Consider the following 24,885-nt stretch of genomic DNA (forward strand, 5'->3'; position numbering starts at 1 on the left):
TTTTTGTATGATTTCAATCTTTTTAATTTATTGAGACTTGCTTTGCGGCCTAACATGTGATCTCTCCCGGAGAACATCCCATGTACACTTGAGAAGAATGTGTATCCTGCTGCCGTCAGGTGGAGCGTTCTGTTAGGTCTAGTTGGCTTTTTCTTTCTTAAATTGTGTAATATTTGGCACATACATAAGAATACATGACATACAAAGTATCCTAAGGTGAAAACCCATGAAGCCACCACTCCCCTTGAGGATCACATCACCAACACTCTCCCTCTTCCCCAGACGTGCCCTGTGCCAGAGCCATGGGGAAGCATTGGGGTTACTTTGTTGACTCCCTTGCTTTTCTTCCTAATTTCAGCACAAACACGAATCTCATAAAATACATTTGCTGTTGTTTCCTAAAAGTGGCATCATATTGCCTGGACCTGTCTTGCTCTGTTATCCCAGATTCTTCAAGAGGAATCCATGGTGACGTCAGGGCTGTGGTCCCTGTCCCACTGCCCCGACACTGCAGCACAGCCACCCCTCAGACCTTTATCCATCCTTCTGCTGGTGGACTTCTGAGTAGCTTGCAACCTTTTGCTTATCTCCATCTCGATTTCCCCATTCCACCCAGAAGCTCCCGGACTTGTAACAGGCTGAGGTGCACTCCCTGATGCCCAGGGAGACCACACCATTGGATGGAACTCCCAGTTAAGCCTCCCATCCCCCCAGAAAGGAGGACCCATCCTGGACAGGCTGTGGATGGGGAAGAGCACTCTGCTGGGCTTGTGCCCAGGCTCAGCCAACTGCTCATCCCTGGGCAAACCCTGGAGGCCTGCACCCTGGGCCTCCTTGCCCCCTGCAGCACCAGGTGTGTGGCTGCTCCCTAAGCTTTTCTGTTTCTGTTCCACTGGCCAGAAAAACTTGGAACACAGACTGCAGAAGGACAAGAAGGTCCACCTCTAGGGTTCTGAAATGTCAATGGGCAACTCAGAAGCACCCAGGGCCTGCCCACACTGGATGCCTCCCACTCCCTGCTTCCGGCAGCCCCCTCAAGGAACTCCTAAGTCTCTCCCGCAGGATGAACAGACCCTTGGGGCCAGTGGCCAGTGTGCAGATGGTGGAGTGGGCAGGGAAAATGCTGCAGCCTAGGGCTGCCTCCCACGGGCTTCCCAGGCGGGTCCGGAGCCAGCTAGGTTTTCATCCCAGCCTCTCAGAGGGCCCCTGGCCCAGACAGCTAGCTCCCCACCCCAGGCACGCCCACACAAGGTGACATGGTGGCAGATGTGCCTCCCGGCCCTGGCGACACTTCACACAATAGCTCTCCAGCCAAAGCCAACTTGGAAAATTCCAGGGACAAGGAAATTCACAGCGGAGCGGGAGCAGCTGGCCTGGCTAGGACCAGGGAGCCCCGCCCAGAGCAGGGGGGCGGGATGGGGACTCAGGGAGCATGAAGGAGGGACTCGCTAGGCCTGTCTCAGGGAAGTCCTTTAATAGATGGGCAGACAGGGGACACGACTCGCTGGGGCCGATGGGTGCAGTGACCCAGGGTAGACATGGGAGACATGGTTTAAAAAACACGGTAGGAGTAATTCTTCACTTTCACGGACAACGGCCTTGGGGGAGCGGCCCGCCAGAGAATCTGCACACAGAGCTGGGTCTGAGCCCCAGGTGGGCTGAGGCTGCTGGCCCCACAGCCCTCCCCGAGCTGTCCTCACAGGGTGGGGGCCCTGGCTGCATGGGGGACTGGCGCCCACAGCCTTAGTGTTTCTACACTATGTACATCGTTGTGCTTTGGAGCCCCCACCCCACAGCCGCAGCCGGTGCCCCAGGTGGGAGGAGACCCCACATGGCAGGCCTGACGGCTCAGTCCCCAGGACAGAGCAGCCCAGCTCCTCACTGGCCCACAGCCCGAGGGATTGTGGAAACAGAAGTGTCCATGAGAGACAAAACGCAGGGGGTGGGAGCAGGCAGGGAGGGGAGGACCAGGGGCGAGCCTCCAGGTGTGCGTGGACTGGGCTGTTCGGGGCCGGAGTGAAGCTGGGCTCCAATGGGGTGGGGCGTGGCTGGGCATCTCATCAAAAATCCTTGGCAGCAGCCAGTGGGGCGGGGCAGGGCCACTGCCCGGTCCACCCTCCCACCCCAACTGAGCACAGGACTGCCTCCAGCTTCAGGAGCCAGGAAGCTGGGCAGGCCCCGGCTCCAGATGACTGGGCGGGGAGGAACAGGGGAGGGCCACTGGTGTCAGGTGGAGCTGGGCTGGAGGGACAGGGCGTGTGACATCTGTGGGCATGTCCCCACCAGCGGGCAGGGTCAACAGGATCAGTTGTTCTCAAACAGAGAGAGCAGATCATCATTGCTGTTTGTGGGGAGGTCGGGTGGGCCCAGGTAGGACAGCAGCTCATCAGGGTTGGTCAGTTCTGGGAGTAGCTGAGGACAAAGCAAACCCGTCAGCAGGTCTGGCCTGGGACCTGCCACACCCTTGCATGGCCGCTCAGCCACACTGCAGCCAGGTCCCCAAGCCCAGCAGGGATATGGAGCGCCCCCTCCCCCCCACAGGCCTGGCACCTGAGCCCTTCAAGACCGCACAGGGGTTCTCCCTGCGGAAGACTGCCCCATGACCAGGAATCACTCATGACAAGTTGTCCAAGCAGGCCATGCAACATGCAGCACCTGCCCCAAGTGGCTGAGCTGCTTGGAGATCCCCCCCATGTGAACAGGGTGAATGCAGGAGGTGGAATTCTCAGTCCCTAGGATTTTCTGCTTTGAGCTGCTCTAATTTCTTTCATGTTGAACTTCGTGTTTCATTTATTACGGTTGAGGGACAGTCACCTGTCTTTTACACACTCATTTTGGCTCACATACCACCTTTTCGCGCTAACAGGTCAGATAGGTCAAATCAGACCCTAAGAGGCCAGGTGTCAGCTGCAAGCCCAGTCTTCTTGGGGACTCTGCACATGCTACCATGGTGTCCAGGTCCCCAGAGTCAGGCACCTGGACACAATTACCTCATGGCTACTCCAGGTACCAGACACTTGTCAACAAAAGAGCTGACAGCTGACCAGCTCCCACTTTGTCTGGAAGTCAGTGAGGTGTCAGTGTCCTCCCTTCTATGAAGCATATGGACTTTGGGGATGACGGACAAGCTGCCCCCAGCCCCGGCTCCCACACACTCCTCAGCATGGGGCCTGGTACTCACGTCCAGGGCCGGTTCCGGGGCCTCCCCTGCACCAGACATGGGGGGCCCCATCACGCCTGTGGCAGTGGTGAAGGCCAGCTCACCGACAGGACCCGAGCTCACTGGGCCCAGGGGCTGTCGGGATGCTGGGGGAGGGTTTGGATGGTGCAGCTGGGGCCCTGGGGGACCTCCAAGGTTGGGGGCATGCAGCCCCGGTGGCCCGGGGTTGTGGGCTGGGTCCAGGTGACCTGCTGGTGCCATCTGAGGAAGGAGAGAAGAATCTGGTAAAATAGCCCAGGAACTCCCTGGGGGACTGCCCATTAGCCCCTCAGCTTGGCACTGACCTGGCCTGGGAGACAGGGGACAGACTTCTCTGGTGTCAGGAGGCTGCTGGGAATGTCGGACTGGTAGGAGATGGGAGGCGGCCCTGGGGTGAACTCAGGAAGGGTTGGGGTGCTGGGTGTGGTGGGTGGGAAGGAGTCGGGGAAGGTCCCGGGTCCCAGGAAGCCGGAACCTGAGAGAAGAGAGCCAGGTCCTGGTGAAGGCCAGGGGTGCTCACGCTGGCAGAGCAGCCAGGAGGGCAGGCTGGCTACAGTACAGCCAGGACGTGCAGCGTTCACCCACAGAGAACATCTGAATTTATGGACGTCACTACTCGGAAAAGAGCATTTCTTCCCATCGCTGCCAGGGAAAGTGGCCTCATGACACTACTAGGAGGCCGTGAGGAGAAAGGAATGGGACCCACCACACCCAGACACACCCACATGCGGCGTCAGATGGGCCAGTCTGTGGACGTGTGCCAGCCGACAGGCCCTTGTTCCAAACCACTGCGGAGGGTGGGTGCAGCTACAGCTGGAGGCCCTGCTGCCCATCCCCACTGGCACTGCTGAGGACATGCGTACACCACCATGTCCCCAAGCAGCCCCCCAGGCATGTGGCCCGCACAGCAACACCTTCACAGGTAGCAGACTGGTCTGGAGAAGACGGATCATTTGCCCAGGGACATCGGAGTTTCCAGGCCAGGTCTGCTGTACTCACCCTGGCTGGGGTAGTCGCCGGGGGCAGGGGCCGAGGGGGGCTGCAGGGGGGCGAAGGGGGCGGCACCAGGACCCAGGGCAGCTATCATCTCCATCACGCTGGGCATGAGCACATGGGCGGGGCTCACGGTGCGGCAGCGCTTCAGCACCGGCCCGTCCGGCTCCTCTTTGACGTGCAGGTCGGGCTTCACTGGCACCGGCTTCCAGCTGCACGTGGGGTCAATGGTGATCTCCTCATAGTCGGAGCTGGGTGGGGACACAGAGGGACTAGTCAGCGCCTCTCCTGGCCCTGAGACAGTTTCTAGGCAGACCTTCCATTCAAATGCGTGTGCTCACCCAGCACATTCCATGTGCCCTGAGATGCTAGGCCCGAGTCAGATATGGATTCCACCCATAGCCTGGAGTTGAACCTGCTACATGGTGGCTCGGCATAGGGAATCTCCCCACCTGTCCCAGGACAGACTCTGGGGTGGCAGGAAGAGGAGACTTACTTCTGAATGTAAATGAGGATGCCCAGCATGTACTGGTCCACCTCGAGGCCCTCCAGCAATGCCGTCTTGCTATAGAAAACAAAGGGGACATGGCTCAGTCTGGGCACAGGCTCTCACTTCTCAGCTGTCACCCTGCACAAGGCTGCCCAGTGTGAGGTGACCCTGTGGCAAGTAACTCTGTATGAGGTGACTGTACGAGGTGGCCCTGTATGAAGTGACTATACAAGGTGACCCTGTGTGAGGTGGCCCTCTGTGAACTGACTATACCAGGCAACCAGGTGACATCTCTGCGTGAGCTGCATCATCTTAGTTTACGCTGGGACCCCAACACCTGGCTTGGGTATTTTTTGACGCCATTGGAAAGAAACACCCCAAGGCAGCCTCTGGGGGAGCGCCACCAATGCCCCCAGCATACACCGTGAGGACAGCCTCTGGGACACTCACTTGCACACGGGGCACCTCCAGGTCCCCCGCTCACAGTTGAGCTGTAGGTACGACTCCAGGTCGAAGCACTGCGGAGAGGAGGAGAGACAGTTTCTTACACCAGGGCCAGGGCAATCTGGTCACATCCTATGATCCAGCTGTGTGGCTTCAGGAACGCAGGACTTACTGCCTTGCGTGTTTGAGAAGCCACGTGTACCAGGTTTTCACGGCGGCATCGTTCTAATAGACTGAGACTGGAGACAGCACACGCAGCCCTCACTGGGACTGGAATGGCGTGCTGGCAAAGCAAGAATCAGGCAGCTGTGCTGATGAGGAGCTACCTCTGGGACATGGCGTTGAAAGAAAAAATACGGTACAGAGCAGTGCATGCCACTCAGGTAACCACAAAGGCGGAAGGGTGCACACAGACTTGTCCACATGCATAGTGTTTCTGCAGAGACAGAAACTGAGGCGTCGCTCCCAGGAGTGGGCAGGAAGAAGACTGCATTAAAATCAGAGCACCACGAATGCAGTAAAACGGTTGCCACACACAGAAAAAACGACAGCCCAGTCTGAGGAGAGCAGGGGAACCAGGCCGCCCGCCCGTTGGCCAGTCTGTCCTGTCAGCTGCTGGCCAAGGTGCTCAGAGTTCAAGTCTGCTAAAGATAGTTAACAGTGGAAGTTCCAGCAAAGCTCTGTGGTGACCACCTACCTGTATGTGGCGACAGTCGTGACCTCTGGCAGGGAGCTGGATCCTGCGGAAGGTGATGGGGCACTTGAGAGACACCTTGATGGCCGTCTGCTCCACCCCGTCCTCTCCGTTGGGCCCAGGGGTGCCGGGGATGGTGCCACTACTGAAGTTCCGCTTTACTGACGTCAACAAAGGAAAGGATTTGAGTGAGAGGCTGCCAACCAGGACCTGTCACTGCTGGCTTAACAGCTCCAAGGGGCCATCTGGAGCTGACCGCTGCCCCCTGTGCAGAGTTCCCGCCCCAGAGGAGAAAGCCTTGTCTGACATGGGACGTGCCACAGGGAGCAGCAGCCCCAGCAGAGGCGCAGGCTGGCCGCCGAGTGGCCAGAGAACACAAAGGCCACTCACTCTTGGTGATGCAATGCTCGGCGGGCAGGAGGCGCTTCTTGAGGAGACCCTGCAGCACTGAGCGGACAGAGGGCCGGTGCACCAGCTGCAGCACGAAGAGGTGGGACTGCAACGGGAGGACACTGGTCAGTGGGACACAGGCCAGGGAGGCAAAGGTCAGGCTGGCTGTGCTCCTCGGGGAGCCTGTCCTCCTCTCTCCCAAGGAGCCCAGGTGGCCCTGGCAGGCACGCCCTGGCCCACGGCTAAGCCTCTCTGTAGAGTTCAATGCGTATCCCGAACCAGTTGTTCAACCATCGCCTCTCTGTTAACACAGTCACTGGAGAGCCCCTGCCCGTGCCCTGGCTGCAGCATCCACCATCATCCACGCTGGGTCTGAACTAAGACCTCCTAAGCCTGCAGAACTGCATCACGGCAGCCGTCTCGGCTTCCTCACACCCAGGCTGATCAACACATCTGCCTCTTCCAGTCCAACTCTGCATGGGCCCTGGGCCTGCTGAGATCCAGTGACTCCTTAACGAGGATTCAAGGCCAGCTGGGAACTTGGGACTCCGTGAGCTTCCTCCCAGAAAGACGTGGGCTCAGCTTGGTTTCTCTTACATGATTAAGGAGACCGTCAAATCCAGTTAATGGAACCTAACTGGAAGGAGCGAGGGTGTATTTAACTGGGTCCCTTCTCTTAAAGGGCCAGGAGAACAGACTGAACAGTAACCTACTGGTGGGAATGAGCAGAACCAATGCCTTTCTCTCCAGAGATGATGCCCCGGGCACTCACGCAGCAGCAGGCCGTGACAGTGATCTGGATGGTGTTGCGGCCTGGCTGGCACACGTGCTTCAGGTACAGGGGCTTGTGGGAGGTCTTGTTGTCGCCGCGCTCGATGGTGAGTGGGGTGGCGTTGACGCTGACCTGCACCGAGGCTGGCCAGTTGGTGTTCATCTGCCGGTCCTCGTGGTGATAGCACTTGAACTGCAGCTCCAGATCAGGCCTGCACAGGGAAGATGGACACTGAGAGTGAGGCGGTGGAGCGAGGGGGTACACAATGGGGGCAGGCACCTGCTCACCTTAGCATCAGGGTCTTGTAGACAGAGTCACGGAGCTGGAAGGCGTGGTTGCTCACAGCCAGGTTGTGCTGCAGGCGGAAGGGCTCCAGGACCACCCCATCCCGCACGGGGAAGGTCAGTCGCAGCTCGTCACAGGGGCCACTGCCTGGGAGCAGGCCACGCCAGTGTGAGCAGGTGGTGTGCTCCAGAGCAGCTCGTGCCAAGGGCCACCAGGGCGAGGCCTGCCCTCACCCCCATCCCAGGGATAGTGTGAGGGGAGCACGGCCCCTCCTCCCCTTCCATGGGGCTGGGGTTTGGGCAGCATCTCTCCTGGGACCCTGGGCTCAGCTGTCCCCTCCAAAGGTAACAGGATCTTGGTGTCCCACCCTTCGGTCCTGCCTCCGTTTCCTGGCCCAGTGTCCCCTATGTTATGACCAGAGAACATGCCCCCAACCTAGAAAGAAGATGCTTCTGGTACTTTCAGAGGGGGTGGGAGGCCAAGGAAGCGTGAATGGGCCATCTGCCATCGCCCTGGCCCTCAAACTAGGGTTTTAGGACCCCAACTTCTACTGCGATGGTCTCCCCCAAAGCAGGGCTTCTGAACCAGGAGTGGGCTTCAGGGGGCTCATAAATCCCCTGAAATTATAGACAAAATTTTGTGTGCATGGATATTTTTCTAGAGAAAAGATCCAAACCTTGAACAGATTTGCAAAGAGGTACATGAACAGAAGATAAAGGCGAAGGCTCCCTGCTCCCCATGTTCCCTGCAGGACCCTCTGGAGCCCGGGACTGCCGCCCACCTGTCCCAGGAGCAGATGACACTCACCGGGAGGCGACGAGTGCAAGGAGCTCACGCTAGGCTTGAGGTCGGGCAGGAAAGGAGACTTGACATCCTGGCTGGTGGACATGTAGGGGACGCTGCTGCTGGGGGTCATGGGAGGCGTGGGGCTCCCCGGCAGTGGGGAGCTGGGGTAGCCAGGGATGGAACGGGTTGGCTGTGGGGTTGAGCAAACAATCAGGGCAGAAGGGTGGGGGGATGGAGTTTGTCTTGGAGCCCCCGCTGGGAACGGTCACAGAAAGGGGCAGGGGGGAGCCCCAGGGGTATCTGGCTGGGCGCCCACAGTTCTTCCTGCCTGGGTGCCCTCTCTCCACATGCCCACCCAGTGAGCCTCCCACCCCTCTGCCCGGCTGCCCGTACCCCACTCAGGCCAGGCTGGCTGTAGCTGACGCTCCCCCCGTTGAAGCTGGCGCCCTGCCCGTTGAACTGCTCTGTGGGCTGCGGGAGAGAAAACCGCATGCGCCTGGGGCTCCAGCCTGCCCCGCAGCCGGGCCCCTGGACTTAACCCTATGAGAGGGCTGGGGGCAGGGAGCCCACCACACACACAGGCCTGGCCTTTATTTTCTTCCTTATATACTTTTCATGTTTCCCAAATAATCTATAGGGAGCACTTACTGATTTCATAATTTAAAAAATTACTACTACAGAAAAAGAGGTGACCCCACACATCGGAGAAGTTTATGGGGAAGCCACAGAGAGGCTGAAAGGACACAGGTACACACACTTCCTCCTCTCCCCACTCCAGCGGCACTGCCATTGCCCAGGCTCTCCCCCCACACGCCCCCAAGGGGCCTGTCCTCTCACTGGGCTTCTCTGCACCAAGTAGAGAGAATGGGCACACTTCCATAAAGGAGATTTGAGTAGCTTGGGTACCTGCCCACTGCTCCCTACACCAAATTTCTACTGAGATACATGAATCTCACAGAGGGTCCTTTCAGAACTGGACCCCCTCCCGTGAGCTGCCCTGCACTGGTCAGGACCCCTGTGAAGCTCTTGGCCACTGAATCACCCTAAGCGCACGCAGCCCCACTCCCAAGCCAGCCTAGGCTGCTCGAGGTCCGTCTGTGTCCCACAGCACCTGGCCCAGGGCCCAGAAAGAGCAGCAGCAGGCCCGAGAGGAGCCAGCCCTACCTTGTAGTGCAGTCCCGAGGGGCCAGAGGTGGACAGGGGCTGGCCCACACCCTGCTGCAGGGGCAGCCGGTGCCCAGGGAAGGAGGAAGGGGCAGGGGGCTGCCCGGGGCCAGGTGCATACTGGGTGGCGCTGGGTGTGTACTGGCTGCCTGGCAGGTACTGCTGCCCTGGATATATCTGAAAGAAGAAAGAGGCAAAATGCCCAGGGGAAGAACTGGTGTTGGGGAAGCCATTTCCCCAGAAGGGACAACAGTGCCGCCCGTCAAGCACAACCAGTTCTCTCTCACATACAGATGCCCAATCTCACCACAGCTGGGATGGCACTCAGGGTGAGGAGGCCCGGACACTCACCTCACTGGAGTAGGCTCTCTTGACCCCCTGGCGGGGCAGTGGCTGGGCCTGGGGAGGCCCAGGGTACCCATGCTGGGGCAGGCGCTGCCCTGCGTACAGGGGCGCTATGCCTGCTGCCCGCGGGGGGTTCATGCCCATGGGGCTCATGCCGGAGGGGCCCATCAGCCCTCCCACGCTGGCAGGGTTCATGCTGCTGGGGACGCTGGGACCCCGGGGACCTCCGTGCTGTAGGAACTGGCTGTTAAAAGACTGTCCGGCCCCCATCTGAGAAGAGAAGAGAGGAACCATCCGGGCCCCACCCACCAGTGTGGGCGCTGGCCCTGTGCCCACCCCTTGCAGGTTGCCCTCCAGGTCTTCTTCCCTCAGCTCCTTGCTCCTTTCCCACCCATCTCCCTCTCACTGGCCTCATCTTCAGGAGCCCAGCACATTACATGCAGGTCCCTGGCCCCAGCCGCCCAACTGGTCCCCGCTTTCTAGACCAGTGCACGCGAGCCCACACGGGAGGAGCTGCTGGACCTCACCGCTCCGTACTGGCTCAGCTCCTGGCTCTGCTTCTCCTGGAGGGCGGCCACGGTGGCCGTGGCCGTGGCTGTGGCAGTGGCAGCAGCAGCAGCCACAGCAGCAGCAGCTGCTGCTTGGGTGAAGTCGGTGGAGGGTCGCGTGGCATGTGAGGGGAGGCCCAGGCCCCCGGGCGCCCCCGGGCCACCTGCATACCTGCAAGAGACACAGATGGCTCAGCTCAGAAGCGCTTCCCTGCCTGTCACCCTGGGGACATAAAACACCTACGGGGAGCCCCATTCTTTTCCAGACACTCCCTCCTTAGCTGTGGGAACCAGCAGGTGAGGTACAGAGATGCAACATTCAACAAATCGGTATCATACGGTTCCTAGGCACCTGTCAAGTTAGAAGCATCACCCCCAGATGGCTCCTAGCACACCTACTAGGTGAGGGGGTCCTGCTTACCCGGTAGTGAAGCTTGGGGCCCCGGGGTAAGCCCCACGGCCATACACCCCTGGCTGTATGTAGCCCTTGCTGGCGCCAGCCTCACCAAATGCCTGCTGTCCGAGGCACTGCGGGGAGTTCAGAGCAGAGCTGCCACCTGCCATGCCAGGCATCATGGAGCTGCCGGGAGGGCTCCCTGCAGGGCCCATGGGGTTCCCCAAAACCTACGAGGATGCAAGAATCACCAAAGCGAATCACCCAACAAATCGCCTCATACAGTGGCTTTAAAGTGCCAGAAAGGAGAGGCCTGGCAGGTGAGGAGGTGGGGGCCAGAGGCGAGGATGGGGGGAGGAGAGGAGTGGAGTGGAGGTATGGTTGGGGGGGGGGGTGGCTGCTCACAGGTGTTGTGTGTGGACGCCAGGTGAAAATAGGAGAAAACCCCACGCCACGAGGGGAAAGAGAATTAGTCTCCAAGGATGTCGGAGTCCCAGGAAGCCCTGGCTCCATTTCTCTCGGATCTGAGGTGGGCACTGGTGGCTGTCAGGTGGGGGCCAGGTGTGGGCTCACCTGGCTCTGGGCCGCGTTGCCAACGCCCCACACGGTTGTGACCACGGACAGCGATCCTGCTGGTTGAGTGGCACTTTGTTGCCAAGGCACCGCCTCATAAGCAAATGGACCATCACTGCAAGAAGTGAGGCGAGTGGAGAGACTGAGGTCAGGAAGGCCACAGGTGCTGACACAGGTGCCCACCTGGGAAGAACTGAAGGCTGGGAGCAGAGGGGACCCGTTCCACCACCCCATCGAGGACCAAGGGGCCTAAGAGGGGAGGGCAGCAGGAACCCCCACTCACCCATGTGGCACGGGGGGCAAGGCAGGTTTCATGGGGTTTGTGGGGTTCATTGGCTTCTGAACAGCCTAAAGGCCAGGTCTGCAGGTGGCAGGAAGCGGCCCTCACTGGTGCTTACGTGGGACTCAGCTGCTCTGGCTGCCGGGACAGGAAGGAAGGATGTCAGTGGAGATGCCGCTGGGAGACCCTGTCAGCTAGTGCAGGGCAGAGGGAGCCCTGAGCACCAGGTCCCACCCTTCTGCTCCGACTGATGGAGGGCAGGACAAGGCAGGGTGACAGTGGGATCCCAGGGCCCAGACAGGGGGCTCAGGGCAGTCTGGCATGAGCCCCACCCTGCACTGCCCACCCTGGCAAACCTCTGTCCTCCCCAACCCCCAAACCCAGCCCAGAAGCCAGCATTAACCCTTTCTGGCCAGGCCATGCCCCTGGAATGGCTCTGGAAGCAGGCTTCCTGATTCCAAATACTTTCTACACTGCCCCCCGACACATACACACAAAGGGAACATCCATAAAAGCCAGGGAACATCCAGAACCCGATTGCCAGAACCCCCTAGAAGGCCCTGGGTGGAAGCCAAGGCCAGAGACAGGGGAGGACGGAGAGCCAGCCCAGGGGCACTGTCTGCTCAGGGTCTCGGGCTTGCTCAACCCAGGGACAGGGCTCTGGAGGCCAGGGGCCAGCAAGGTGAGCCACCTTCCAGCCTGGGCTGGGAGAGGGGTGTGCAGGACACCTGCTGGACACACAGTGGGGCCAGCAGCTCATCCCTGACTGGCAGCTCCCCAAAGGGCCCCTCCTCTGGGGACCAAAAGGGGGGGCATGCACGCATTCCCATGCTCCAAGGCCAAGGGGGCTGCCTGGGACTGATGTGGGTATAGGGGCCAGGCAGGGAGACCTGACCCCCACAGGCTGCAGTGACACCCACAAAGATTTCCCAACAGGGCAGGGATGCACACAGTGCAGCGGGCAGAGGGTTGGCGGGTGTCCACAGACAAGGCAAGGGGCCAAGAGGGACACGCAGCAGTGGCTGGTGAATGCTCGTGGCACCCAAGTGCTGATGGGGGCTTCCTCTTACTGTGTATCTCGGAAAACAAGTGACAGGGCTGGCTGCTACCAATGTCCTGACACCCACACAAGCAGGCCCTTCACCGACAGGGCCCAGGGCCCTTGCTGGCACCCCAGGGCCACCTTCCACGTCCACCTCTACCTGGTCTAACCAGAGGTACGCCCGCTACAGCTCTCAGGAGGTGCCCTGGGAGTCTCTGCTCTGGCTGCAAGGCCTCACAAACACAGACACACCCTGGGGCACGCTAACCTCTGGTGGTCCAATCCTGCTGCCCCAGCAAGGCTCACATTCCTCAGTGCTAACCAGGGACCTCACCGCCAGGGTAGCTCAAAGGAGGCAAGATCACCATCACATCTACTGCAAATACAGCCTCAGAGATGCGGGGGGTGAGCCCCTCCACAAGTAAGGGCTACAGTGGGGGCTGCAACTTGGGCCCACCGACCTGCCACGAGCCTGCCTACAAAGCTTGTGGACCTTACTGGCCCTTCCCCCGACAGAGGACTGAGGTAAGGGGACCGGGAGTCGCGGCAGACCCAGGACTGGGAGGGAAGGTGGTGCGGCAGGTGAGAAAGAGGCAGTGTGCCTGTCTACTTCCATATGGTGACACCCCTCCCAGAGGAATCAGGCCCCAGGTTTCTTTCCTTCCTCCCCCGGACCAGGTCCCACCTAGGTGGCAGAGGCTAGACAAAGCAGGGGCTCCAGAAGGCTCAGGGTCACCTGGACTCCGGGCAGAGGTGGGCCTGGAGGCAAAGAAAAGCTAGCATCCCCAGTCTCCACTGCCCGACTCTGGGAAGCTGACACTTGGGGGGACCTGCCAACAGCCAGAAACTGCTCCCCAGTTCTGCCTGGGGGGGCCTGGAGCAACATGCAGGGTTTTCAGGACTTACAATAAATACAGGTAAGCTAATCCCGACTGTGGTGTTGGCACAGAGACAGACTCACAGGTCAATGGAACAGACTAGAGAGCCTGAAACAGACCCACACAAATACGCCTAGCTGATTTCTGACAAAGGTGCAAAAACTATGTGTTGGAGGAAGAACGGCATTTTCAAGAAATGGTGCTGGAGCAGCTGGACATCCACAAGCAAGGAAAAAAAAAAGGATCTAAACTTCACATCTCATACAAAAATCAACCTGAAATGGGCCATAGATTTAAATATACAACACAAAACTATAAAACTTGTAGGAAAATACATAGGAGAAAATCTTCAGGATCTGGGGCTATGGAAAGAGTTCTTAGATATGGCACCAAAAGCACGATCCATAAAAGGAAGAACGGAAAACTTTTGCTCTGAGAGGGACCCTGCTAAGAGGATGAAAAGAAAAGCTACAGGCAGGAATACGTGTGATACATGCGAGCCACATATCTGACAAAGGACTAGTATCTGGAATATATAAAGAATTCTCAGAACTCAAAAGTGAAAAAAAAAAATCCAATTAGAACATAAGCAAAAGGCACAAAGAGACATTTCACCAAAGAAGACGTACAGATGGCAAATAAGCCCATGAAAAGATGTTCGACCTCACTGGCCACCAGGAAAACGCAAATTAAAACCACACCAAGACACCTACACCTACTAGAACGGCTAAAATAAAAACAGTGACACCACCAAACGCTGGCGAGGAGAAACTGGATCTCTCACACTCTGCTGGTGGGAATGTAAAATGGTGCAGCTACTCTGGAAAATAGTTTGGCAGCTTCTCGTTAAACTAAGTATGCAGCTACCAGGCGACCCAGCAACCGCACTCCTCAACATTTATCTCAGAGAAATGTAAACTTATGTTCACAGAAAAATCTGTATGCAAATGTTTATAGCAGCTTTGCTCCTAAGAGCCAAAGAGTGGAAACCCAGATGTCCTCCAGCGGTGACGAGTTAACCAATGTGGTGCGTCCACAGTCTGGAGGCATAAAAAGGGAGAGCTCCTGATACAGGCGCCAACCTGCAGGAAGCTCCAGAGAAATCACGCTGCGTGGAAAATGCCAGTCCCCGAAGGTTACAGACCGTATGACTCCTTTACACAACATTCTTGAGATGATGAAATTACCGAAATGGAGAGCAGACTAGTGGTTGCCAGGGGTTAAACGTGGGGAGGAGGGAAGCGGGTGTGAACATAAGAAATCGGGGATGGAAATATCTGTATCTCGACTGAACTGATGTACCGTCTGGTGTGATCCTCTACCACAGTTTTGCAAGATGTTACCATGGGGGAAACCAGGTAAAGGACACAAGGGCTCTCTGTGTTACATGTTATTTCTTACAACTGCATATGAATCCATAATTCTCTCTCTCAAAAAAAAAAACTTAGTTAAAAAAACCTCCCCCAGCAGCCTTCTCTCCCCAGAGATGCCCATGGCAATCCTTTCCCACCCCAAAGCTGGTTGGGTTGGCCGAGCCCACTCTGCCGTCCCAGAAGGAAAGGGCAGGGGAGATCAGGAGGGAGAGGAGTTCCAGGGCAGATGGCGTCCGTTCAGAGCTGCTGCCTCTCCAGGACCAGTGCCTCTCCAGGGCCAGCACACCAGAATCACCTGGAAGACTGGGGACAAGACTGCTCAGCCCCACCCCTGAGTCAGGACGATGAGGTGGGGCCTAAGACTTGCATTTCTAACAAGTTTGTAGGTGATGCTGCTGCCCAGTGCACAGTTTGAAAGCCTCGGGGAGCTGGGGAGGAGTTGGCAGACAGGGCAAGGGCCTCTGTGGAGGCTGCTGGTCTGGGGCCCGAGGCAGCCTCCTACATCACATGGGTCCGGGGAATTCCACCCCTGCGATTTCTTTGCTGTGGACGAGACCACAGACATTTCCAGTTCCCCACGAGCTTACTGCGAGGGCGGTGACTTCCTGACTTCCTGCTCAGCTCCTGAACTAAGTCTGACCTCCTCCCTGAGAAGATCCTGCACTCTCCAGGCGGAGTATGACCCTCTGCTCCTGACAAAGGGAGGGGCAAGCTGTGAATGCAGACCCTCCACCCTCCTCCTGGCCCCGGAGGCAGAGTTGGGAAGGAACAGAGGAATGTGCAAGGCCAGTGCGGCCTTTGGTGCTTTCCTTTCCCGGGGGTTCTCCCTGTACACCAACTCCAGCTAGAAGCCAGGAACCCTCAGCATAACTGCCCTGGGATGAGGTTAGTCTAGAAGCCACAGGCGTTCTAGGGGTCAGGTCACATGTGCCTCCAGAAAAAGAGCTACAGACAACTCTCTGCCCAGACCCCTCTTCCCTGGGACTCCGAGCAGCTGCACCCCAATCTCCTGCGTGCCAGCCAAAGGCAGATGTTAATGTGGGTCACCCTTCTTCTACCTCAACTCTGTCCCCTCTGCGTGGTCATGCAGGAGCAGCACATCCCACAACATGCCACCCAACCTCAGGAGAAGAGCCCTGCTCCACAATCACAGAGCAGCAGGGAGCCCATGGTTCCAGGGAGAGGCCCCAACCAGACAGACACTGGAGTCAAACGGGCTCAGAGAAGAGAGAAACGACAGCTTGAGTAGGGCAGGAGGACACAAAGGTCGCAGCTCACATGCTCAGGTGACTGGAAGTCCTAGGCCACTACCCACAGGCCACAACACCAAACTGGCTTAAGTGCTAGAGCTCACCCAAAACACCCAGGAACGAGCATTTATGAATGACCCCGGTATGGGACATTTCAAAGAACCACTCAAGGATTTCGCTACCCTGGGCCTCAGTTTACCATGTGTAAAATGGCTACATGGTGGCCACCCTAGGACCGAGGAAAGGGGAGGAGACATAATCACCTTACGTCATCCGCCCTTGCTCCTGTCCTGGATGCAGGTGCTAGTGGACACTCCACAGGGAGGCCTGGCTGCCCCTGGAGAGCAATCTGATGATCAGGAGTCCTCCCCAGGCATATCCTGCCTATCCTTCAGGAGTTGCTCTGAATCTGTCATTCATTATCTCACCTTCCTCTTCCCAGATTTCTATTTCCAGCTTGTAACCACCCTCTGGGCATGACAAGTCCCCAAGGCTAGTACCCCCTGGGTGAGGTTAACATTCGCTCACTTAAACTGTTACCTCTCAAGCTTCTTCAAGGAAGGCCCTCTGGTCTAGCATGCCAGGATTTGGTGGGTGAGTCTGTGCCCACCCTATCCGTATCCATCACTGTCTTATACATCGAGTCACATGTTCTGTGTGTGTCCCTGTGAAATCTTCTGGGATAACAGAAATGACTTAAAGACATCACCATGGGTGTTCTGCAACTACAGGGAAGACAGCATGGGGAAGAGGGGCAGGGCGGGGGAATGGGATAGGGGAGCAGGTCGGGAGTGGGGGCAGCAGGATGGGGGAGCGGGCTGGGGGAAGTAGGAAAGGGTGGAGCTGGAGGGGGGAGGGGAAGAGAGTAGGATTGGGGGAGCAGGTCAGAGGGGGAGCAAGAAGGGAGAGCAGGATGCGAGGAGCTGGATGGGGGAGGTCAGAGCGGGGGCTGATGTGGGGAGCAGGTAGGGGGAACAGGATAGAGAGACTAGGGCAGACACCCTCCTGCCTGAGAATCAGTATGTCCCGTTTGGAAACGGATAGCCCCACCGAAACCACGGCGGGGCTGAGGGGTAAGCGTCGCCGGCCCCGGAGCGGACCTCTGCGGTACCCACATCACCGTACCGGCAGGCGCGCACGGCCCGGAAGGTGAGCCCGCCGGCCACAGCACGGAGTGGAGGCGGCGGGACCAGGTCGGGCAAGGGCCCGGGTCAGCCTCGCGCCCAGAAGGACGCCGAGGCCGCGCACACCCCTCGGGCCCGTGGCCGGCTTCCGGCCAGCCCAACAAAGGCGCAGGTGAGGGGTCGCCCGGCGCGCACCGGGCCGGTCCGCCCAGGACCACGACGCACGCGCGGCAGGTGGGCGGCAGGGCCGGCTCCAGCCCACCCGGGCCCCGCCGAGGCGCCGCAGCGCCGGGCCCGGGGGCGCGCACCTGCCCGCCGCCCGCACCTGCCGCACCTGCCGCCCCCGCCGCCCGCGCCCCCCGGCCCGCTCACCTCCGCCCGGCCCGGCCCGGCCCTCGCCGCCGTGGCCCCCGGCCCGCGCCGCTCCATGCGCTCAGCCCACCCTCCGCGTAGCGCGCCGCCCCGGGGCCGCCGCCGCCGCCCGCGCCATCGCGCCGCCGCCCGCTCCGAGGGCACAATGGAGCCGCGCGCCGCTAATGCATATGCATGACGCCGTGCGCCGGCCCCGCCCCCAGGCCAGAGCAGTGGAGCCCCGAGCCAGCGCTCGGGCGGGGGCGGCCACAGGCCTTCGCGGAGCACGGCGGCCGGCCGGGCCAGGCCCAGGCCGGCGGGTAGGGAGGGCGGGCGGACAGGTCACGGGCGTCCCCCGGTCGCTCCACACCTTTCCGAACGCGGCGTCCGCGGAGCCACCTGCGCTTCCTGCTCGCTCTCCGCCGGCAGAGGGCGGGGCCACGGTGCAGGGGCGGGGGCCGGCGAGAGGGCGGGGCCTGCCGGGGCGGAGGAGGCGGAGCCGGGCAGAGGGCGAGGCCCTGGCGAAGGGGGTGGGGCCAGGGCATGGGAGGCGGGGCCGGGGCGGGGTGCGGGGTGGGGGGAGCTACTGGAGGGGCGAGGCCGGGGCGGAGCGGGGGGCTGCTGGAGGGGCGGGGCCGGGGAGGGTAGGCGGAGATGACAAGATGTCTGGGGGTCGCTTCTGGGAGGAGTCTTGTAGGGAAGAGCACGCTGAACCAAACAAGTCACTTCCCTGGCTGCTCTTCCCTCCTTCCAGAGCAGCCCGTGGAACGGTCTTAAAGTCGCTCCGGAGTTCTAGCCAGATGAAGTAGCCTCTCTCTTTTTTTTTTTGAGGAATATTGGCTCTGAGCTAACATCCGTGCCCATCTTCCTCTATTTTATATGTGGGACGCCTGTCACAGCATGGCTTGATGAGTGATGTGTAGGTCCGCCTGGGATTCACCCTGCGAACCCTAGCCCGCTGAAGGGGAGCATGTGAACTTAACCACTCCACCGCTGGGCTGGCCCCACAGCCTTTCTTTGAAATCAGTGGCACCTTTCAAATGTTATCACACATTGTTATTCTCGACTTTTTCCTACTCTCCGTTTAGGAAGACCATGTTCTCCTGATTCTCCATGGTTAGTTTTTTCATGTGTCCCAGAATACACCTGACAAAATTTACCATCTTAAAATTTTTTTGTTTGTTTCTTGAGGAAGATTAGCCCTGAGCTAACATCTGCTGCTAATCCTCCTCTTTTTGCTAAGGAAGCCTGTCCCTGAGCTAACATGCGTGCCCATCTTCCTCCACTTTATATGCAGGATGCCTATCACAGCATGGCTTGCCAAGCGGTGCCATGTCCTCACCCAGGATCCGAACCAACGAACCCCAGGCTGCCGAAGCGGGACGTGTGAACTTAACCGCTCCGCCATCAGGGCGGCCCCCATCTTAAACGTTTTTAAGTGTCCAGTTTGTGTATTCACATTGTTGTGCAACCAACACCACCATCCATCCCCAGAACTCTTTTCATCTTCCCAAACTGAAACTCTGTTCCCGTTACACACTAACGCCCCGTTCCCCTCCCCCAGCCCCTGGCACCCACGTTCTCCTTTTTGTCTCTATGAATCTGACCACACCAGGGACGTCACATAAGTGGAAGCGTGCAGTATTTGTCCTTTCGTGGTGAGCATATTTCACCGAGCAATATGTCCTCAAGTTTCATCCACGTTGTAGTGTGCGTCAGAGTTTCTTCCTTTTTAGGGCTTAATAATATTCCATTTTACGTAGCAACCACATTTTGTTTATCATTCATCCGTTGATGGACACACCACAATTAATTTTTAATATTGCTGAAATTCTTCCCCTCAAGGCTGTCTGAATCCTGTGCTCTGCTTCTTTTGAGCACCATTAGTTCATTGAACAAATATAGTCAGCCTGCTGTGTGCCAGGCACTGGTCTGGGCTCTAAACACTGGTCTGTTCCCAGTGACCATGACAGTAAGGCCTCTCCACCTACAACAGAGGGACGAAAAGAAGGAAATGACTCACCCGGTAACAATGTGTCCATTAGGAGGAGGGTTAGGAAGAAAAATAAAGTAAGACCAGAGGATGGGGATTGATGGGGAACGGGAGAGGATTCTTTGGAGAGCTGGTCCCGACAAGAGACTCACGTGAAGGAGGAGGTGGGAGCACGGGACCCTGGCCCTCTTCTGCCTCCAGGAGGCTCTGAGTATGAGGGAATTGCAGGCAGCTTCCTGGAGGAGGCCAGAAGTGGCTGCACCGGGGTCCAAGTCTGAGCCTTGCAGGCAGCTCTGTCACTTCCCCAGTCCAGCGCCTGCTCCAGTGCCCCTGGGAGATGCCATTTGGTGCATCCTTGCCATCCCTTCTAGATAGTGTTTTCATCTTTGACTATATGGGTAGTTAGAAAAGTCTTCCTTATTTATTGGAAAAAATCTGCTTCCCTAAAACCTTCCTTCTGTAACTGCATAAAATGAGAAGCCTCACTTTGGTATCTGACAGCACTTCAAGTATTAGAAGAAACTTCTCATTCCTCTCGAATCCTCTGGGGGAGGACAAACACAGCTGGTTCCTTAAGTGTTAATGGCCACGTGATTTCCAGACCCCATACCGACTGGCCACTCTCCTTCACGTGCACGACAGTTAAACAGTATCCTTTTTAAAATATGACACAAAGAAAGGAACACAGTACTCTAAATGTGACCTGCCTAGTACAGCATCTCGGGGCTTCTCTGAGTCCACTCTCTCCTGCAGTTAATGTGGCCTAAACCTGAATTTGGTTTTTACGCAGGGACCCTCAGTTATTATGAATGGCTGCTAAGCACACATAGTTTGACTTATTCTTGACTTAAAAAACTAACTTCCAAAAGAAAAAACCTGCTGCTTCTTTGCATACAAGTAATATATTCTAATTGCAGAAAATTCAGAGAAATTTGCACAATAAATCAAAATCTTCTACCATCCAAATGTTCAGAAATAATCTCTGTTAATTTTTTGGTCTATTTTCTCCCAGATGGTTCTCTTTGGGTATCTTTACGGTTTGGAGATTATGGCATATATGTGATTTTTACATGCTTATTTTTTTACTCTACTAACAAACATTTCCCGTCTTATAAATATTATCTGTGACTCATAAAATAAATGTTGTGAAGATTTATGTCCAAGAATGTTTGCGGTGGTATCCTCTATGATATTGGAAATCGAGACACCAGCTGCATTGTTCACTTGCACAGTGTGGTTGAGCTTCTATTATCTGCCAGACACTGTTCTCAGTGTTGGAAATACGGTAGTGAGCTAAACAAACACAAATTCCCCTGTCGTGAAGCTTCCATGGGTAAGCTAATAGTTCAATTCTTGTAGGTAATAGTTAAGAGAACACACCCATAGGTCGGAATTTATGCAGCACCCCAAATCACATGTTTGAAGAACGTTTAATGGTATAAGAAGATATTCACAATTTGCTAAGTGAAAAACAGGATATAAAGTTGTGTGCTGCCAACATGGTTTCTAAAAAAGGCTTTATAGACCAGATGGTATTCCCATGGGCCACTAGTTCAATAGGAGTGGAGAAAGGTACCTTACATACCATCTTAACCAAAAGACCAAGTCAGCAGCACCGAACATGGGACCAGCCGACATTCTGTGCCCTTTTCAGATGCTGGGAGAAAGGACACATTAATCCCTACATGGAAGTTCTAGCCCGAAATGTCCAGCCTGAATCGAACTATGAGAAAACCCCTGGACAAATCCACACAGGAGTCAGCCTGGACTCTTAGAGAACGTCAGGCCTGGGGAGATGGTCTAGATTAGAGGAGAGCAGAGGGACAGAGAAGTAGAGCCAATGCCAGCATCCTCGACAGGGCTCTGGATGGGGGAAGAGACATCGTCGGGACACTGGGGGAAATCTGAACACGGGCCAGAGATGAGATAAAAGCAGTGGATGGCTGTGACCTTGCCCGGTGTGGTGGCCGCACTGTGGGCTTCGGAGAATGCCCTTGTCTTAGGAGACTGTCAAGCAGACGTAGTCAAGGGTGAAAGGTCATGAGGTCAGCAACTAAGGCCCGGACAGTAAACCAAAACAACGAAGTGTGTGTAGAGAAAAATTTAAAAATGTGGTAAAGTAGTAGTGGAAGAATCTAAAAATGACAGGAAGGAAATGCACCAAAACATGAATAGGGTGCATTATTTGTAGATTGGGTAAAATCGGTTTAAAGTTCTTTAAAATACTCTGGTGACTGCCTACTTTGTCTTTCAGAGTAACATGATTACGACTGCAGGCAGCAGGAAGGCGCACGTTGGGTTTCGGGAGTACTGACTCACTGGAGTGAGGGGACCACAGTCAGACACTTGGGGTGACATGAAGCTGCCTAGGTGGGCTGTGGGAGGATGCACATGTCTCCCAGCAACACTGAAACGTGGTAACTAGCAGGCCGCTTGGGGGCAGAGGATAGAGCTGGGATGGTCCCCAGGGGCTGCCTTTTCAGGAGGGTCTACCTGGCCATCGAGGAGGTGGGGGTGGGCCGGGGCTGGGCTGACCAGTCCTGGCACCTTTGCAGCAGGGTCATTGTGATGAGCCAAGTTGGGAGGGTGGAATGGGTCCCCTGGACATAGTTTCGTTTTCTTTGTTGCAAGGATCCTAGAGATGTTCTCAAAGTTGTTTATGAAAGATCTCCAACCCCACCCCCAGGCTCCACCCAGGCCCCACCCAGGCCCCACCCCAGTCTTAACAAATTGTATCAGTTTAAAAATAACATTGTTTTTTCTTTGTCACAAAAGTAATATATATTTATTGTAAAAAATAAATATAAGCAAGTAGAATAAAATAAAATTTGCTGCCATCTCGCCTACTAGAAAGAACTATTTTTAGCATATGTCCTTTTGGTGTTACGTGTGTAATTCTCACTCCAACAGCAACAGATGCCAATGCATGTATTTATATAAATGGAGTTGGGCCAGCACCATCCTGACTCCTGCCTCCATCCAGGGTCGTTGACTCCCATCTCCACCTGGGGTCACCTGGGGCGACCCAGAGTCACCCACTCCCACCTCCACCCGGGTCACCCAGGGTCACCCACCCCCACCTCCACCTGGTTCACCTGGAGTCACCTGCTTCTGCCTCCAGCTGGGGTCACTTGGGTCACCCAGGGTCACTTGCCCCACCTCCACCAACCCCCGAGCTTTCTCAGGGGGTCCGCAAGCCTGCTCCATCAGCCTAACAGGCGCCTCTCCTGGGGGACCCTCCACCTCTTCACCTGCTGGCCCAGGACCAGCAGGACCTTCCCATTGCCCAGATCTCCAGATGCTTCCAAAGCCCCTAACCAACCCCTGGGGTCAGGCAAGGAGCCGACATCTGGAAGGTGAGGACAAAAGTCAGCTGCGTCCCAGATCCTGCTGGTGGTCATGGAAGGATCATCTCCCGTTGGCCCCTGGACTCCCACGCCACAGGGTGGCACTATTCAGCCTAGTCGTCCCTGAGCACTGGCTCAGCAGGTGCGGGTGGGCTGTTGGGGAGCGAAGGGGCATTGTCCACACTTGCTCAGTCCCCAAAATGCCTGTAACACACGACACTCCTACCAAGGTGGAGCCACCGGTGGAAACCTGTTGCCTATTTCCATGTGACATTCCCATCATTTCTAAGTGTCTGCTCCCAGGCCCTCTAAACCTCCTCCATATGCAGACACCTGCCACCTCGTCTCAGTTTACCTTTCTGACCACTTGCCTCAGGTGGCCCTGGGCACCTTCCACAGTGCCACACCTTCTTGGACAACTCACCTTTCTCTTCGAGACACTGACCACTGTCCCCACCTCTTCCTCACTCTCTACACTGGCATTGCTTCTCGTTTGGAAGTAACAGAAGAGAACTTCTACAGGTGCCCACGACCACGTCCACCACTAAGCTGCACCTGCACCCAGGCACTCAGCCTGCTCTGCTCCTGTCTGGGGCCTGGGCCCCCCTTCCTGTCCCCTGACGTTGCTCCATGCAGTGGACTGAGTGGTGGTCTCTAAAGATATATTCACATCCTAATCCCCAGAGCCTGTGAATATCATGTCATATGCATAACTCAGTCAAGGACTGTGAGAGGAGGAGTTTATCCCGGGTTGTCCAGGTGGGCCCTGAAAGCATCAGACAGAGGTAGGGGGAGTTTAGAGGCAGACACACACCATGTGACAGCGGAGCAGAGACTGGAGTGATGCAGCCACCAGCACAGGACGCTGGAGTCCAAGGAAAGATCCTGCCTCAGAGCCTGCAGAGGCAGCACAGACCTGCTGACACCTTGGTTTCAGACTTTGGCCTGTAGACCATGAGAGAATGAATTTCTGTCGTTTTAAGCTCCCCAGGTTGTGGTCCTCTCCTGCATCAGGAGAGGAGCGCTTTCCATGTAACACTGGTGACCAGACCACCCTTCCAGGACAGCCTGACTTCCTGAAGCCATCTCCCTTTTCTCTGGACTCGCCATCCCTCCTCCCTCCTCCCTGGACACCCCCACTCAGCCTGCGCTTGCCAAGGGCAGTGGTGACTGACCATCAGCTCAGTGGCGCCTGCTCCGAGTGGAGATGGTGGCCAGCCCCAGGCTCAGTCCTCAGAGCCATCCTCATCCCCACACGCACTCCACAGTGGCTCACGTGGCCCTGTAACTTTGTGTGAAAAGGACTCTCTCTTGCATGTCACCAGCCATCCTCACCTCCCTGAACCCAGGCTTACCTGGTGTCCACTCCTCTTCCTGACGCTAATCTCAACACGTCCACAGTGGGACTCTGCATTCCGTCCCAGCCTGCTGCACCCGCTCCTCCCGCAGTCCTCCTCTGCAGCGATCCGTGGCTCTGTACTGGCAGCTTTGGAACGCCACCCTCCACGTTGCACCCACCACGATCCAAATCCAAACCCTTCTCACCACTTGATCGCTGCCACGCTGGCCCCAGCCCTGCCAGCTCTTTTTTGTTCTTAAAAACATCTTACTTGAGATCAATTCACATTCCTTACAATTCACCCATATGAAGTGTAAAATTCAATGGTGTAACATTTATTCAGAGTTGTGTAACCATCACCACAATCAATTTGAGAACATTTTTATCACCCACAAGAGAAATACTGTACCCATTAGCAATCACTCCCCATTCCCTCCCCCAGCCCCTGGCAGCCAACAATCATCTACTTTCTGACCCTATGGATTCCCTAGTCTGGATATTTCATATATATGGAACCATACAATATGTGGTCTTTTGTATCTAGCTGCCTTCACTGTATGTTTTCAAGGTTCATCCATGTTGTAACGTGTCAGTACTTCATTCCTTTTTTCTGGTGGAATAATATTCCGTTATATGGATGGACTTCAGTCTGTTTATCTATTCATCAGTTAATGGACACATGGGTTGTTTCCACTTTTTGGCTATTATGAATAATGGTGCTATGAATGTCCGTGAATGAGTTTCTGTGTGGACATATGTTCTAATTCCTCTGGGTATATACCTAAAAGTGGAGTTGCTGGGTCATATGATAATTCTATGTTTAACCTTTGA

General features: G+C 56.6%; 1 protein-coding gene across 6 annotated transcripts; it reads right to left on the bottom strand.

Annotated features, from left to right (window-relative positions):
• On the bottom strand, positions 1-17,831 carry ZMIZ2 (zinc finger MIZ-type containing 2). 6 transcript variants are annotated; one of them, XM_070503293.1, is made up of 19 exons: positions 17,746-17,831; positions 11,361-11,495; positions 11,078-11,192; positions 10,532-10,734; positions 10,090-10,282; positions 9,569-9,832; positions 9,218-9,394; positions 8,447-8,524; positions 8,075-8,243; positions 7,270-7,414; positions 6,983-7,193; positions 6,211-6,316; positions 5,824-5,981; positions 5,133-5,200; positions 4,689-4,757; positions 4,199-4,443; positions 3,505-3,674; positions 3,182-3,421; positions 1-2,412 (listed from the first exon to the last, which is right to left on the bottom strand). In XM_070503293.1, exons 2-19 carry the CDS (start codon positions 11,408-11,410, stop codon positions 2,305-2,307), a joined length of 2,769 nt encoding a protein of 922 aa, XP_070359394.1. In that variant the 5' UTR covers positions 11,411-11,495; positions 17,746-17,831; the 3' UTR covers positions 1-2,304. The 6 variants fall into 6 exon arrangements, with proteins under 6 accessions (XP_070359394.1, XP_070359344.1, XP_014683812.3 ...); XM_070503243.1 differs by lacking the exon at positions 17,746-17,831 and adding an exon at positions 17,397-17,535; XM_014828326.3 differs by lacking the exon at positions 17,746-17,831 and adding an exon at positions 16,441-16,465.
• Positions 17,832-24,885: the final 7,054 nt, after the last annotated feature.

This window comes from Equus asinus, chromosome 1 (assembly GCF_041296235.1).
Source record: "Equus asinus isolate D_3611 breed Donkey chromosome 1, EquAss-T2T_v2, whole genome shotgun sequence".
In the NCBI taxonomy this organism is placed as follows: Eukaryota; Metazoa; Chordata; class Mammalia; order Perissodactyla; family Equidae; genus Equus; species Equus asinus.